Here is a 17398-nt window from a genome sequence, read left to right on the forward strand (position 1 = left end):
AATTTCTTGCCATTCCTATTCTCCTTCTGACATCCTTGCGGTCTGCCCTGGAGCTGGGATTGCTCGATCCTAATGGATCCCTCCTGATTTTTATCTACTACACGTGAAGGTGGGACTGCACGTTCCACCACTGCCCCTGACACAGTTGCATCTCCATGCCGCACCACATCCTCTCCACCCAGGCTCCCTGTCTCTGCCCTCTTCTAATCTTCTGGATGAATTTGGCTTCTTCAAATCCTTGGTCGTCAGACTTCCATACAGTTCAATTTTCTGGCAGTTCTGGGTGTTTTTGGTTTTGAGGTTGGTTGTGATTCTACTTACGGTTGTGCAAGGAAGCAAAGCATGTCTGCCTTGCCTTCATCTTGACTGGAAGTCCTAGTTTTCATTCTTCTAAAGCAGCATACAATTTTGGAGGTAAATAAGAGGAACCAGTAGTTAGGCATCAAAGTTTAGTTGAAGAGATCATATACAATGTATTAAGCTAGAAACTGGATTTTGAGTTGAGCAGAAGGGTTTAAAAATAAATGTAAAATCCCTTTTTTTCTTTGCTTATGAAAATAACATATTTCTTTAATGATCAGATATTTATTTAGAACTTCTAGGTGTCAGAATCTGTTCTAGGTGTGGAGAATCCTCAAGTGAATAAAACAAAAGTTTCGTGTGTGTGTGTATGCAGTGGGGACATGTTTTAGATAAGGCAGAAAAAAATATTTGTAACCCTACCACTGATAACGTCTTAGGATAGTCTTCCTATTTATGTTAATGTGCAAATACATTTGTCTATGACATAAATGTACACAGAACTGTGTATATATTATTGTCTTAACCATATATGTATGTTTCAGGCTATACACTCTAAACAATTCTGTATCTCACTTTTTTCAATTAATTCAGTACTCTGAGTATTTTCTCATGTTATTCGATATTCTTTGCATAGCTGTTTATCCATTATAGCTAATAATTTACCTACTCCCCAATCGATAGACATAGATCTGTTTTGCTGTTTTAACTAATGCTTCAGTGAGTAGTTATCTTTGTACCTCATCTTTACCCTCATTGAAATCATTTTCTAGATATATTTTTAAAACAAAATTGAGTAAACTCTGTCAAGTTTACATCCTGATCCAAACTGCCACCTGTACTACTTCACCTGTTGACAGAGAACATAATGTTCCTCTTAACTTTGCAGGAGGCAAAAAAGATAATCTTCTCCCTCACACGCTCCTTTTTAGCTTTTATTTGTGCGTTCCGAGCAGTGCCCTTTAACTCCAGCCCCTCACCATTTTTGTGACTGCATTGCGGAGTCTTCCCAAGGAAGACTTAGGTTTCTGAGGGAGTGATTGCTGCTTATCAGGAGGCCAGTGTTAAAATACATATTTTTCTGACTTTAACTCTCAGTTTTGACGAGGCTAGTTTTAAACTGTGCATATTATGCATATTCCTACTTTGGAAATAACTCTTCTGGGGGAAAATTGGGTAGCGACAGCAGTAGAATCAGACCAGGGGTATCTGTCTTATTGTAATTTATAATTATAGGCTTTCATGTGTCAGTGCTCAGAGTGCCAAGAGTTCAGTTAAAAGAGCATGAACTCTTTGTCTGAACTGCATGTAAGAGTGGGCTTGTGTTTACTCTTGGGAGTATCGTCAGCCAGCACTTTGAGGGCAGCTGGGTTAAAGGATGGACAGATCCGCATGGCTTAGGGCACCCCTGGGCTGTGGGGCAGTTACACAGATAAAGAAAAGGGAGTTGTAAAAGCTGGCAGCTGAAGATCACCTTGAGGATTGAACAGTAATTGACTTTATTTTTAATACAAGGAAGTTATTTTATTTGAGAGCTGGAAAATGCTAAAGATGTGGTGGAGAGCAGTAATTATTTTTCTGTCTCAAGAGGGCACCAAAAGAACTAAATTAACCGTCTGGAGTATAGCCTACAAAGTAATCACCTTGGAGAGGTGCAAAAATATAGACACTTGGCTCTAGTCCTGTCTGGTAGTCTTGCCTTAATTCATCCAAAAAAAGTTGGATGAAGCAGCTTTTCTGGATTGCTGAAGAGTTGATATCTACATAGGTGGATAATATTTCAGAGATTTTCAAAAACAGTAAGAACTATGTGGTTTTCCCAAAATCCTGCAGAAGAAAAAATTAACTCTTATTGAGGTTGATTTACTTACAGTCAAAAAATAGGTATCAACTCTCCTGATTCTTAATCCAGTGAGTTATTTCTACTTCACTTTGATCCCTATGGTTATAATATTGGCATCCGTCTCTACAGATATTCTAGGTAGGAAAACCAGCCAGGAGACTGTTTCTTGCAATTTTAAATAGTAAAAATTAAAATTTATTAATGTCAATCTAAAACTCCATGCCAGCCCTAGCCAGGTAGCTCAGCTTATCGGAGTGTCATCCCCAAACGCTCTACGCCTCCCTACTGCCGTGCTCCCCCTCCTTTGCTTTCCTCACTCTGGACTTCCTGTGTTCCGGTGCTGTGCTCAGCAGACAAGTCTTGGAGTCTGTCACCCATCAGGGGTAGGAAAGGTGAAGGGGGAGGGTTGGTATAAAATCATAACTTGGAGATTATGTCAGTGAATTGTGTTTCGGTTGAATACTCTGATGTGGAAAGCAGGCTATATTGTCCCTCGAGCTCAGAAATTCTCAACCTTTTGGGACTATGTGGCAGAAATTTTGTTTGTAGCTGTTACAGTCATGGATTCTGCTTATGAGTATTTTATGTTTTTTTCCCTAGGACAGTTTGGCTTAAACATTTACATATTAAAGTATGTATTGTTTTAGTAGAAAATGCCTTTCATTGTTTTTTTTTTATATTGCAGTTAGCGTACAGTAGTGCCCCCCCGCCCCATCCTATCTGGTTTCAGTTACCGGCAGTCAACTGTGGTCCAGAAATATTAAATGGAAAATTCTAGAAATAAACAATACATTAAGTTTTAAATTACAAGCCGTTCTAAGTAGCTTGATGACATCTCGCACCATCCTACTCTGTCCTGCCTGGGATGTGAATCATGCTGTCCAGCAGATTCATGCTGGATTTGCTGTCCACCTGTTAGTCACTTAGCAGCCAGCTTGGTTATCAGGGCAACTGTCGCAGTAAGGCTTGTTCCAAGGAACCGTCATTGTACTAAATAATGGCCCCAAGGCCATTCACATAGTTTTTATAACAGTAAATTGTTCTATTTAATTACTAGTTGTTGCGAATCTCTTATGTGCCTAGTTCACAAATTAAACTTTATCATAGGTATGTATAGGGGAAAAAAAACATAGTATATAAAGGGTTCGGTGCTATCCACAGTTTCAGTCATTGACTGGTGGTTTTGGAACATATTCCCCTCGGATAAGGGAGTATTAGAGTACTATCTGGATTTTGTTTGGTAATTATGTATATAAGTGTATCATTACTTTGAATTTTATTTCAGGTAGTAAAAGGAGAGTTACAGAATAACGGGTTGGCCAAAAAGCTCATTTAGTTTTTTCTGTAAAATAAAAGACACATTTTTCACTTTTACGAATAATTTTACTGATTTGGATATTTGAGTATGTTGGCTGTCTCCCACTATTGGCTTCTAGTGGGTAGAGGCCAGGGGTGCTGCTAAACACCTTCTAGTGTATAAGACAGCCCCATAGCAAAGAATTATTTGGCCAAAATGTCAGTAATACCAAGAAACTTAACAAATCACTTTTGATACACTTGATCAGTCATCCTCCATATACTGCACAAATCTTTTTTTGCATTTCAGTAATGTTTTTACCTTTCTTGAAATAATAAAGATAATATGCTAAAAATGTTGCATATTTCCTTCCATCTTAAATATTAAAATGGCTGCACAAAAATTCACCAATTTTGGTAAGTTTTAAAAAAAAAATTATCTTCTTTCTCGCAAGAAAACACCTATATTTTTCAAAGATTTTATTTATTTTTAGAGAGGGGAAGGGAGGGAGAAAAAGAGGGAAGAGAAAGATCAGTGTATGGTAGCCTTTTACATGCCTCCTGCTGGGAGCCTGGCCCACAACCCAGGCATGTTCCCTGAATGGGGATCGAACCGGCAACCCTTTAGTTCATAGGTGGGCACTCAGTCAGCTGAGCCACACCTGCACACTGATACGACAGCTGTCACAGTACAATTGAACAAAATTGTTTCAAATGAAGTTAAAGAAAACTAAGCACTACTAGAACGATCATAGGGGAAAAAAACTAAACGAACTTTTTGGCCAACCTGATTGTTTAAAAAGAGTGTATGTTGGTTCTGGGATTTGATTCTATCCCACATAAAATTACCAGCTGAGCCTGTTAACTGTTTCATGGATGTTGGTAGAAGACATGGTATTCTTGGGACAGACACAACACCAAGTGCTCCAATTGTTTCTTATTTTATACAAAATATGTATGAGGGTGATTTTTTTTAAAGATTTTTTTTCCAAGATTTTATTTATTTATTTTTAGAGAGAGAGGATTGGAGGGCAAGAGAGAGAGAGAGAAACAACAATGTGCAAGAAAGAAACATTTATCAGTTGCCTCTTGCAGACTGCCAACCAGGGACTGGGCCCGCAACCCAGGCATGTGCCCTGACCAGGAATCGAACTGATGACCTTTTGGTTTGCAAGCCAGTGCTCAATCCACAGAGCCCCACCAGCCAGGGCTGAGGTTGATTATTTTAAAATTTCAGTCAATAACTATATTATGGGGTTAAAAACAGACTTAAGGAATTAAGTAACATGAACAATGTTTGCCAGGCCAGTAAGTGGCAGAACCAGGACTGGAACCCAGTTTCTCTGAGACCATACTCTTATCCTCTATATAATGTAGTATATAATCCTTTTAGAATCCCTGTTTGTTGAGTAGAGAAATATGTATATATCTTGAAATCAAGATTTTATTTTATTTTTTTAAAGTATATTTTATTGATTGTGCTATTACAGTTGTCCCATTTCTTTCTCCCCTTTATTCCCCTTGGCCCTGCACCCCCATTCCCTCCAGCATTCCACCCCACCCTTAGTTCATGTCCATGGGTCATACATACAAGTTTTTTGGCTTCTCCATTTTCTATACTATTCTTAACCTCCCTCTATCTATTCTGTACCTACTGTGTATGCTTATTCCCTATACCTTTTTCCCCCCTTCTCCCCATCTCTCTCCCCATTGATAACCCTCCATGTGATCTCCATTTTTGTGAGTCTGTTTCTGTTCTAGTTGGTACCTTAATTTGTTTTTGTTTTTTAGGTTCAGTTGTTGATAGTTCTGAGTTAGTTGTCATTTTACTGTTCATAGTTTCGATCTGCTTCTTTTTCTTAGATAAGTCCCTTTAACATTTCATGTAATAATGGCTTGGTGATGATGAACTCCTTTAATTTTACCTTATCTAGGAAGCACTTTCTCTGCCTTTCCATTCTAAATGATAGGTTTGCTGGATAAAGTAATTTTGGATATAGGTCCTTGTCTTTCATGAGTTTGAATACTTCTATCCAGGCCCTTCTTGCCTGCAAGGTTTCTTTTGAGAATCAGCTGATAGTCTTATGGGAACTCCTTTGTAGGTAATTGTCTTCTTTTCTCTTGCTGCTTTTAAGATTCTCTCCTTACCTTTAATCTTGAGTAATGTAATTATGATGTACCTTAATGTGTGTTTTCTTGGGTCCAATTTCTTTGGGACTCTGTGAGTTTCCTGGAAGTCTGTTTCCTTTGCCAAATTTGGGAAGTTCTTCATTAATTTTTCAACTAAGTTTTCAATTTCTTGCTCTTCCTCTTCTCCTTCTGGCATGCTTGTGATTCAGATGTTGGAATATTTAAAGTTGTCCCAGAGGTTCCTAAGCCTTTCCTCATTTTTTTGCATTCTTGTTTCTTCATTCTGTTGTAGTTGAAAGTTTATTTCTTCCTTCTGCTCCAGATTGTTCATTTGAGTCCCAGAAGAAAGGGAAGGTTTCCTTCCCGTCACTGTTGGTTCCCTGTGTATTTTTCTTTATTTCACTTTAAATAGCCTTCACTTTTTCCTCCATTCTGTGACCATACTCAACCGTATCTTTGAACATTCTGATTACTAGTGTTTTGAACTCTGCAACTGATAGGTTGGCTACCTCTTCATTGCTTAGTTGTATTTTTTTTTCCGGAGTTTTGATATGTTCTTTCATTTGGGCCATATTTCTTTTTCTCAGTGCACTTACTACGTTGTACCAGGTGGAGCCTCAGGTATTCACTGGGGCGGGGCAACCCATGTCGCTGTGTTGTGGCTCTCTCTGTGGGGGAGAGGTCAAAGAGGGAACAGTGCCGCTTTCTGGGCTCTCAAAATGCTTTCAGTCACTTCCCCTACTACCACAAGCAAATTGGGCCTTTCTGGTGGTGCTGGTTCCCAGGTGGGTGGGTTTGTGTATGTTCTAGGACCCTGTGGGGTTATATAGTTCTCTCCAAAGAACACTTCCTGTGAGGCTGGGAGTTTCTTCCGCTGCCGCAACCCCTACAGCTTTTTACAGCCAGAGGTTTTAAAGCTTGAGTTTCCCACGCTGGAACCCTGGGCTGCGCAGCCCTTCTCACTCCCTCGTTGGCCCTCCCAGTTTATCTGCATGGGCAAATGTGGGACCACCTGGTTTGCCCGCAGCCACCTTGCTCGGTCCTCCAGCTGCTGCCTTGCCACACATCCTTTCCACCCAGGCTGCCTGTCTCTGCACCTCCTATGAATCTGGATGAATGTTTCTTTTTTAACTCCTTGGTTGTTGGAGTTCCATACAGTTAGATTTTGTGGCAGTTCTGGTTGGTTTTTGTTTTTAAATTTGTTGTTGTCTGTCATTTGGTTGTGCGAGAAGGCAGTGTATCTACCTACGCCTCCATCTTTGCTGGAAGTCCCTTTAAGTGTTCTTAATTGGTTTTATCTTAGGTGTGTTTCTTGTAAGAAGCATATAGCTATAGTTTATTTTTCACAATCCAGTCTGATAACCATCCTTTGAAAGCTTGCCCAACCCTGCTCTTAGGTCTGTAAAAATTCTAATTTATGACTGTTTCTTTCCCAGAGTTATATAGTTCAGATAATCTAGAGAGAATAATCTGTTGAGAACCTGCATTTTATTTATTTTGAGTGTAATGTAATTTCAGAATATAATACAAATTTCTTAGAGCCAACATAGTACTGATGAAGTGAGCTTTAGGGCACAAATATGTTCATTTTAAGTTCAAAAGATTGTTTTAGAAAAGCAGTATAACTTCTTGATTATTCAAATACATTCTTTGGTTTAGAATAACAAGGATTAAGACTACAGAGTTAAATTTGTGGCACAAGAAGATGAGGGGTTAGTTACTTTAAGTTGTAAAAAATACAGATTTGGAATCTCAAGAAATGAATTTTGTTTTTTTATAGAGTCAGCTAGGCTGAGTGTTAGAATTTTAAATGAAAAGAACCTAGTCGCATGTAGTTTATTAAACTTTATAGGGAAATGAGCGTATCACTCTGGATGGTCCCTTTTTTGCTCATTATAAAGGAATAACCTGCTTGGAAGACTCGAAAGTGCTGAGTTGTTACTTATCTTTCGAATAAACAGTACAATTATTTTGGATATAAATATAGTATGACAGTTCTTGTTGGGGTTTTCTTTTAAGTTTTTAGGGTAGAGTTCTTGTCAATTTTTTTTTTTTTTCAAATCTCAGTGGCAAAGTAGAGCCATAAAAATGAGTTAGGAATAATATCTACATTCACGATGACAGAAGAGAAACACATGACTATAAAGATTACTTGAAGGCTAAGAGCTACTCAAAACTGAGATTCCACTAAGGGAAGGTTTCAAGAATGGCCAGGGTATTTTTTCCTATAACAGGATTAATAAATATGACAAACTTACCAAGGTAAGCCTACTAAGAACAAGCCTCATGGATATTAGTCTTATCTGTACAGGGCTTTACGCATGCAGATAAGTGCTATTTTTTTTAAACAATTAAATCTGAAGAGTTATAATTAATAAAAACTTTTATAACTAAAAGCAGTACAAGTTAGGAAGGAAATTAAGCTGCTGGGCTTGATGTGTTTTACATTTCTTTTTCAGTCTCAGCTTTTCCTTACTAGCCCTTCATTTGTCACATTTTCCATCTAAGAAAAGCTCACTTGTAGCTTGCAGAAGATAGTAGCAATGCCGTTGGAGAAAATAGCACAGGCAGCGCCACCCACAGCGTTGCAGCGGGCAGTGTGTTGTCAGGGTGCCCACTCCCCTCCTGTTACCATGCTGGTTCTCATTCTGTGCAGTGCGGCTTCCTGTTGTGGTGCATGGCCCCGAGCCCCTCTAATGGGGCAGAACTGCTCTACAAGCGCATCATCCGCCCTATCTTCCTGAAGCATGAGTCCCAGGTAGACAATGTGGTGAATGAAATGAAGGACAAAGCCAAAGGGACTGCAGATGCCATCACTAAAGAAGGTGAGACTCGGGACAGCTTGGTCCAGCATGTGAGAGGGGGTGTGATACACTGGGCGCAAGCAGTCAGCTCCCTGGCCTCCTCGTCCTGTCAGATTTCCTCAGCCAAATACCAAGATTACTCGGGATGTCTTTACCAAGACTTTGCCTACTGTCCTTTACTTTCCCCAAGATTCTTCCTCCATGCCACATTAATACACCGTTCATTTAGCACATTAGGAAAAAGGACTTGGTGTGGTGGACAGAGATTTGAGAGAATCTTATATATTTATATTCAGATATCTCTTGAATTCACTTCAGGTTGGACTGCTTAATATGCTATCGAGATTGCTTTTGTTATAGGTCCCATAGAATGGTCTTTCTCTCAGCTCTCTGATTCATCCATTCAGCAGGTATTTACTGAGGTGCTTAATATGTGCCAAGCATGTTCACAGTACTGGGGATAAACCAGTGAACCAAACAGATCATACTCCTTGAACTTTGGAAGATTTACAATCTTGTTGTGAGAGAGAATTAAAAAGTAAGATATATGGTACAGTTAGCAGTTGAGAAAGAGAAAATGTAGCAGATAGAAAGATAGGGAGTGCTAGGGGCTGAAGGGAAGGTTACAAGTTTTAATAGTGATTTAGGAAATCCTCTCCAAGAAGGCTGTACTGAATCAGACATGAAAGCGGTAAAGGAAGAGACCATGGAGAAGAATGCTCCAGACAGAAGGACTCGCTCATGCAGAAGCCTGGAGTCGGGGGCAGTACAGTTGGAAGAGAATGACCTGGAGGGAGAGTAGAAGACAAGTTCAGTGAGGTTGAAGAGTGGAGGCTGGAAGAAGACAGATCATGTAATGCTTTATAGGATATTGTAAAGGCTTTGGCTTTTCCTCTATGTTAGATGGGGAATTTTGATCAGAGGAGCAACATGATCCATCCTGTGTTTTAACAGAGTCACTTTGGCCACTGTATTAAGATTAGGCTGAAGACAAGGGAGGAAATGAGAAAAGCAGTTAAAAGGCCATTGTGGTGATCTGGCTGGAGGTGATAGTGGTGGCTTGGTTCACAATGGTAGCAATAGGCGGTAAGAAGTCCCTGGATTAGATTAGATAGATTAGATTGGATTAGATGGATTAGAATGTAGAACCAATAGGACTTGGGTGTGCAGTATGAGCGAGGAGTCAAGGACGAGGACAAGCTTTTTAGCTCAAACACACAGAAGGATAAAAATGGCCATTGAGCTGGGGAAGACTGGGCGTAACAGGTTGAGAGGGAAAATTAGGCATTCATTTTCGGACATAACTTTGAGGTGTCTGTTAGGTAGCTACATAGAGTAGTCAAACAGCCATCAGGATATAGACAACAGGAACTGAAGAGACAGGTCTGGACTGGGGATATGAATTTGGGGGTCACCAGCACATAGACAGAAAACATGAGACTGAATGAGATAAATAAGGGGGTGAATGTGGTTAGAAAAGACTGGGTCTGAGGACTGAATTCTGGGGCCCCCAATGTTTAGAAATTGAGAAGATGAGAAGTGACCAGCAAAGCAGACTGATAAGGAGTGGCCAGTTGAGGTGACAAGAAAAGCTTGAGACTGGTGTCAATGAAGGAAGTGTTTCAAAGAGGAGGGAGTGACTCATTGTGTCACATGATGCAGTTGGGACAAGTAAGATGAGAAGGCCTGAACACCGACTGTTGGATTTAACAGTGAGGAAGGCACTAGTGATCTTGACAAATCAGATATGGGGAGCGGTGGAGCAAAATGCTGACTGGAATGCATTTGAGAGAAATGGGAGGAAAGACATGACAGAATACAGACAGCTGTTTTGAGAAATTTTCTGCAAAGGAGCAGGATTGGACTATAACTGGAAAAAGGAAGTAGTGTCCTGAGGACTTATTTTTCCTTTCCCTTAAGGTGGAAAGAAACAAAGTATGTATGAGAATTAATGGGAGTGATCCAGTAAAGAGCAAGAAAATGACACGGGTGAGAGGGTGAATTGCTGGCAGTCTGTCCTTGACTAGACCGGAGGAGACAGGATCTAGTGTACAAATAGAGGGAGCGGTCATGGGAGCAGCGGCAGTGTGTAACAACAGGAGGGACATCAGAGTTTATGGGTGAAATGCTGGTGAGTACATGTGATGGTGGGAGCTTATTGAAGTAATTTTTGATTCCTTCAAATTTCTCTGTAAAGTAGGAAAAAAAGGTCAAGAGAGAGAGGATAGGATGGGAAGAGGAGAAGGTATGAAACAGTTCTCTAGGACTGGGATCAGGAAACTCTTTCTGTAAAGGGCCAGATGCTTTCGTTTTTGCAGGCCATCTGTTGCTCGTACTCAGCTCTCCCATTGTAGTGTGAAAGCAGCTATAGACCGCACATAAACCAGTGAGTGTGGCTTTAATCTGCGGGTCGCTCTGAGACACTGGGAGAGTGAGTGGCCCGGGATATTGTCATGAGATGGCCAGGCAGTGTTACAGGTTCACTTGAGATTTGTGTCCATGGACTTAAAGTGAGGCTGGTTCAACTGTTTTTCTCCAACCACATTCAGAATAGGTGGAGAGTACTGTCAAGGTTAATTTTGTTAAGTAACTATGAAGTGAGAGTGGGACTAAGGAGTGTCAATGTTTGAGGATGGAATTTAAGCTGGGCGAGAACCAAAGTGAGGAAGAGGCAAAGGTGGTAAGGTCAGTGGGTAATAAAACCAGTTGTGGGGGAAGAATTCTGAATCGGGGTAATAGGAGTGAGTTACAAAGGTAGGAGGGAATGGTGGAGAGTGGGGTGCTTGACGCTGAGAATGTGGAGGGGCTGCAGCTATTGGTAGTGACAAGACCCAGGAGAATGAGTGGCTGCGGTAGGCAGAGTAGGTCGGATGGCATATAAAGGTTCTTGGAGGGGAAGAACTAAGAGGTCAGGATATTGGAAGGATCACTATGTGGCTGTTGAAATCACCAGTAATTAAAATAGCAATGGTATTAGTGATATTGACCGTATAGCAAAAATCTTAAAAGAAATAAGTCAACATGGCCCAAGGACCAGAGATGACTGGGAAAAGAAATGCTAGTGGGAGATATAATCTGATGACATGAACCTCTGAATGTGGCAATGAAGAACAAGGTGGCACTAGGGTCATGGAAGAAGGGAAAAAAAACAGCGGCCACATGAGAACACAGTGTCCTCAGGGGATAACCATATTTCTGTAAAAGCAAGGTCAAGGGAATATTTGGAGAAATGGCTGAAAATAGGGGTGACTTTGCTGCTGATGGGTCTTAAGTTCCAGAGGGCACAGTAAAGGTTTTCAGAAGTTGGAGAAAAGGGGGCGATGGACATGACATTCGGGGATGTGGTTGTTGTTAGAGCTCTATGCTCTAATTAGAAAGTGGAGGGTGAGGGGTGACCTGGCCCCTCTCCAGCAGCTCTGGTGCCCCAGCATGATGTGTCCTCCCACTTCTCCCTCTCGGGCCTCTCCACTGAACCCCTTTCTGTCCCCAGAGCTGCAGTCTATTCCAACACATTTTTCTACATTTTTAAGAATAACTTGTAACCTTCACATGCTCCCATTTTGGAGTCACCAGTTGCTTTTAAGAACTTTCTTTTCTGTTCTTCCTTGCCCTCAGCCTAACCGTCCGCCTCTGGTGATAACATTTCTGTCTAGTTTGCTCACATTTCCTAGCGTCTTGGCTCTCTTAGATAGCAATACTCTAAAGTCCAATTTTAATCCAGTTTTACTGTGCTGTGATACATTCCTAAACAGGGGTTTGAGAATTAAAATGAGGAACTTAAATGCCGATACATATTAGACTTTCCTCAAAACTTCTGGATTCTCCAGGAAGTACATTTTACAAATGCACAGAAAGTACATTTCTAGTTGAGAGGCTACAATTTGTTAACTTTGTTCAGCAATTTTAATTGAATGGAGAGCAGCTGCCAGCCTGTGAACAAGGAGAGACTTGGCTCTTATCTTTGGATTGTGCCTCCATCAAAAATAGCCTCAGCGTGGACTCACAGGAGGCCCTGGAGGCTTCCGGAAAATGCACCCTCTCCATCTCACATACCACACTAGTTCTCCCAGCACATTCTAAGCTACTTGGTAGTTAAGAAGCAGAAGGCTTGGTTTCCCACAGAAGAACAGATACTTTCTTCATGAATGTAGTATCTTGCCACCAACTCAGAGACTTGCAGCACACTCTTCCCATCGTAGGAGGAAATGGTGGCACAATGAGAATATACATGTGTACAAACATACCATCATTTCTAGGGCTGTTTTTGGTCACAGAATAGATGGATGACCTAGTTATCATCAGATTGAGACAGTAAATTCTACAGGTGATCACCCAGATACAAACGAGAATTTCTTGGTTGTACAGAGGGAAAAGCCCCAGCAATGTGTGTGTGTGTGATGTTCACAGGCGGACAGAGGGCTTACTTGGGTGGTAGTGTCACTACCGGGAGGCTAGGGTAGATGACCTTCAAGAGCTTTGCTCAAGTACTCAGGATCTGTGCCATCAAGTAATTCTTGTCCATTTCCTGGAAACTTTTTTAGCCCTGACCACAAACCTCAGTGTGTTCTCATCTGAACATGAGTCATCCCAGTTATCTAGTAGCTACATTATGCACAGAGCCTGTACTGCAAAAAGCTTTGATATAATTTCCTTTCTTCCTAACAGTCAAGAAAGCTGCCGTGAATTTGCTGGGTGATGAAAAGAAGAGCACCTAAACCCAACTGGATGGAGCCTCCTGCCCTCTGTACCTTCCTGTTAGAGCTTGATGTTGTGTTAGGGACTGTGGTATAATCATTTTAATGTTGCCTTGGAAACATTTTTGATATATTTAAAAATGGAATGTGTTGGGGTTTTTTTTGCTTACTTTTACTGTCTATATACGTAGGGAACCCTTTAATTTAAATTTAATGCAATGGGCAGTATTCAAATTTTTGGAAAATATATTTTGCCTCTTGGTAGGATAAGACGTATTTACTATCCTGCCAGAAATATAAACTTAAAATAAAATTATATATCCCATGGGCTTTGTACTTTAATGGGCTCTCTTTGCATGCATTTTCTTTGTACTTATATTTTAGGACACTCTTTAAGGTTCTACTTCATGTAAGGTACAGTTTTGTATTAAATGTTTTTGATGTATTGGCGCATACATATATGTAGGGAAATGTACTGACTATAACATGCATAATGCTCTTGGAGAGCACCTGCCAAAATCTGGAGGTTCCACTGTGCCGGTGTAATCTGCTAAAAAACACTTGAGAAAATTACTACAAATGAGTAATAATTGGAATGATTAGTTAAGCGATAAATGAATTTGAATGGAGGTTGTGCCGGTGGCTTTCTTAACATTGCAGCAGCTGAATGCTAAAAGAGCTTTGTACAGTAGTCACTTTGCTGATAAATGGGGAAATGTGCACACATCAGTAATCACAGCTCCCAATTCCTGTTGAACTAGTAATACTGTCTTATGGCCTTTTGATAACCTGCTTATAAGCTTTATTTTGTCTGTTTTTGAGATGCTAAAGTGGAAATCATCCCTGGTTCCACCCTCAATGCTATCATGTTGGTTTAGCCTTGTTTTTTTTCCCCCCAGTCTTTTTTTAAACCACTTTAAGGACCCTCCAGAGGCTTGCCCACCCCTGATTACATGTATGTTCTTGTTTATGTCATTAGCCAGCAGTACGTGCTAATGATGACACCAGGCTCTAAAAGCAATTTTGGGAGACTGAAAGGACGTATGGTATAACCTGTAATCTGGTTAAGTAAAACTGCCTTCACCTTCTTTCTCTGGCCTTCAAGGTCAAACACTAGAGGCCTCCCCAGTTCACAAGTCAGAATCGCTTGTAGTCGGCCTAAATGCCTTCATCTTTATGCTTTAATTTGATAAATTTCATGTAACTACATAATTTGAGTATATAGCAAAAAGTTCAAGTCAGTGTCTCCAGTTTGCTCAGCCAACTAGCTTGTCTGGACTAGAAAAAGCTTTATACCAACCGTACTCCAATAATTAGACTAAACTGACCGAAGAGTACAATAAAACTACCAAGATGAACCCTGATCGATGTGGCTTGGTTGGGCATCACCCTGCAAAGTAAAAGGTCACTGGTTCAATTCCTGGTCAGGGCATGGCACATGTCTGGGTTGCGGGCTCAATCCCTGGTCAAGGTGCATACGAGAAGCATTTTAAGGCAAATAAATGATTAATAAACAATTAGTTACTTTCAATAACAGGTAAGATCATAATGATGTCTCATGATGTAAAAAATACTAAAGATAATAAAAAATAAGGTATGATATATCACCCAAATATTACAATATGGATCAGGGCATTTTTCTTAAGGGACAATACTGGTGATCATAAGGCATTTTATTGAACTTAATTTTAAAAACCTTTAGGACGAAAGCGATTATTTGGATAAAATCAAACCTTAGTTTAAAAAAAATACCTGTAAGGGTATTTAAGTCCCTTTCCCGAAAAATAAAGTACCCTTTTCTTGGTGGCAAGAGAATGAAAATGAGCAACCTCTACCAATCAAAACATATCATCAGATCGTTACTATATAGAATATATTATCAGGCAAGATATTAAAGGTTACTATTGCTTGTAGCTACTTACAGGCTAATATCAGTTTAAAAATGGCTACAGTGAGAAAATATATTCTGAATGCAATTTTTTTTGTTTTCTCCTACAGTGCATTCTGGAAGAAATTTGTTACTGTTTTTGGCAAACTATACATGCTAAAGACAAGTTATGAGTTGAACAATTCTGTCTCAGTTTCCATTTCCCAAGTAACATTTCGCCATGCTACAGTATTTGAAAACTAAGCCTGTGTCTAGCTAGAAGACAAGCATTTGTTTGTACAGGAATGGTATTTGGGGGATATGTAAAGTTACGGAATCCCTACAGCAATTCTTCTACTTGAAAGGTTCCAGATCAGTAATCACTGCTCCGCGGGAGCCTTCTGTCCACAGCCTGAAGAAAATGAGCATAGCCTTTAAATAAGTTCCTGCCTATCCTGAAGATGTGGTATACTGAACGGAAATGGATGTAAATAAAATTCCATTATCTCACAGAACTGTTACATTTCATTTTGTGGGGCTTTAAAAACAACTAGCCTAATTCTGAATATAGGTAAATGAACCTTAAACACTGCTGTTTATTAATCCCATTTCTCATTTGACTTAAAGGAAATCTAAACCATTTTCTACTCACATATTGTATTACACACACTTCTCATGACACAAGTTGTATATATTTTAATGTAGTAAACCCTTCTATGTGCCTCTAAATTATTCTGTACTTTGAGACCAAGAACTTGAGGATTTTATTAAAAATACCTACTGCTGGAGGGTGTATTAGCTTTGTCTCCTATATCTGTCTCTACATGTCTATGTCTACAATCTTTATATGTGTTTAGAATAACACAATTGCGATATTATAGCCATCAAATATTATAGTTCTATACAGTACAGCAGGAAAGTAAATATATTTGAGACTGACCTTAATTAAAAGTTACCACAATATTCTTATATCTCTTTATGACACACACCTCAGAGATTAAGCAGTAAGGAGGTTGGTTAGATAGTGGTTCTCAAACTTTAGTGTGCACCAGAATCCCTTTGGGGTGGGGAGGGGTGCAGGTTGCTAAAACACAGATTGCTGGCCCCTTTCCCAAAACTTCTCACTCAGATCTTGGGCAGGGCTGAAAAATTTAAATTTCCAGCAAGTTCCCAGGTGATGTTGATGGTCCAGGAACCACATTTTAAGATAAAACCACTGTTAGGTAAATGCTATCTTTACACTTACTATACAGAGCTTTTCACTACAATCACTTGGGGAGCTTTCTAAAAATACTGGTATTGGACTACACTACCAGAAATTTTGACAGTTCACTGTGGTACCCAGGTGCCAGAATGCGTCTAAAAAGTCTTCCGGTGCTCCTAACATGTATCTAGGGTTTCGAACCACTAAGTAGAGACTACTAAGGAGGCCAACAGTTCCGAGGTCTGGAGAATTTGTCTTACTAGATACTGTGTAGGCCAAAAGGTCTGTTTAGTTTTTTTTCTGTAAAAGAAAAGACGCAGTTTTCAGTGTTTCACCATATTGATTTGTGTACTTTAAGTCTGTCGGCCATCTCCTGCCATTGGCGTCTTTTGGGCAGAGGCCGGGGTGCTGCTAAATAAACAGTTCCCAATGCGTGAGACGGCCCGACAGCAAAGACTTACTTGGCCAAAATGTCATTAGTACCAAGAAACCTTGACATGTTCGATCAGTAATGGCACCTTCTCCATAAAACGCACATTTTTTTTTTTTTTTTTTTTTGCATTTCGGTCATTTTTACCTTTCTTGAAGTAATAAAGCATTATACACCAAAAATGTTGTGTATTTTCTTCCATCTTCAACATTAAAATGGCTGCACAAAAATTCACCAATTTTTATTTTCACTTTTTTAATGCATGCTGATGTGAGAGCTGTCACGATACAGTCTAACAAAATTGTTTCAAATGAAATTAAAAGACAACTAAGCACTACCAGAGCCATACTACGGAAAAAGCTAAACAAACTTTGGCCAACCCAATAGTTCACCTGATGTGTTAGTTTCCTATTGCTGCTGTTAATATAGTACCACAAATATATTGGCTTAAAACAGCACAGTTCATTAGCTTACAGTTCTGGAAGTCAGACACCCAAAATGGGTGGGCAGGGCTGCATTCCTCCTCGGACACTACGGAAGCCATCTCCTTGCTTCCTTGCTTCCGTCAGCTTAGAGACCGCCTGCACTCCTCCACCTGTGTCACTCTAGCACTCTTGCTTCCCTTCATAATGACCCCTGTGATTACATTGGGCCCACCTGGGCAACCCACGACAGGTATACCTTGTTTTACTGCACTCCCCTTATTGCGCCTCACAGGTGTGTTTTTTACAAACTGAACGCAAGACTACCCCAGCAAGAAGATTATACTTGCTTTATTGCGATATTCGCTTTATTATATGGTGGTCTGGAACTGAACCCACAATATTTCT

General features: G+C 40.1%; 1 protein-coding gene across 1 annotated transcript in view; it reads left to right on the forward strand.

Annotated features, from left to right (window-relative positions):
* The window catches only part of REEP5 (receptor accessory protein 5), a 37118-nt gene extending 21669 nt beyond the window's left edge, over nt 1–15449 (forward strand). Inside the window, exons 4-5 of the mRNA XM_054589961.1 lie at nt 8226–8394; nt 13039–15449. Coding sequence (XP_054445936.1) covers nt 8226–8394; nt 13039–13088 — 219 coding nt within the window. The 3' untranslated portion in view covers nt 13089–15449. The remainder of the gene's footprint in view (nt 1–8225; nt 8395–13038) is intronic.
* Nucleotides 15450–17398: the final 1949 nt, after the last annotated feature.

This window comes from Pteronotus mesoamericanus, unplaced genomic scaffold (assembly GCF_021234165.1).
Source record: "Pteronotus mesoamericanus isolate MK-2021 breed Mesoamerican mustached bat unplaced genomic scaffold, CSHL_Meso_final scaffold_167, whole genome shotgun sequence".
Lineage (NCBI taxonomy): Eukaryota > Metazoa > Chordata > Mammalia > Chiroptera > Mormoopidae > Pteronotus > Pteronotus mesoamericanus.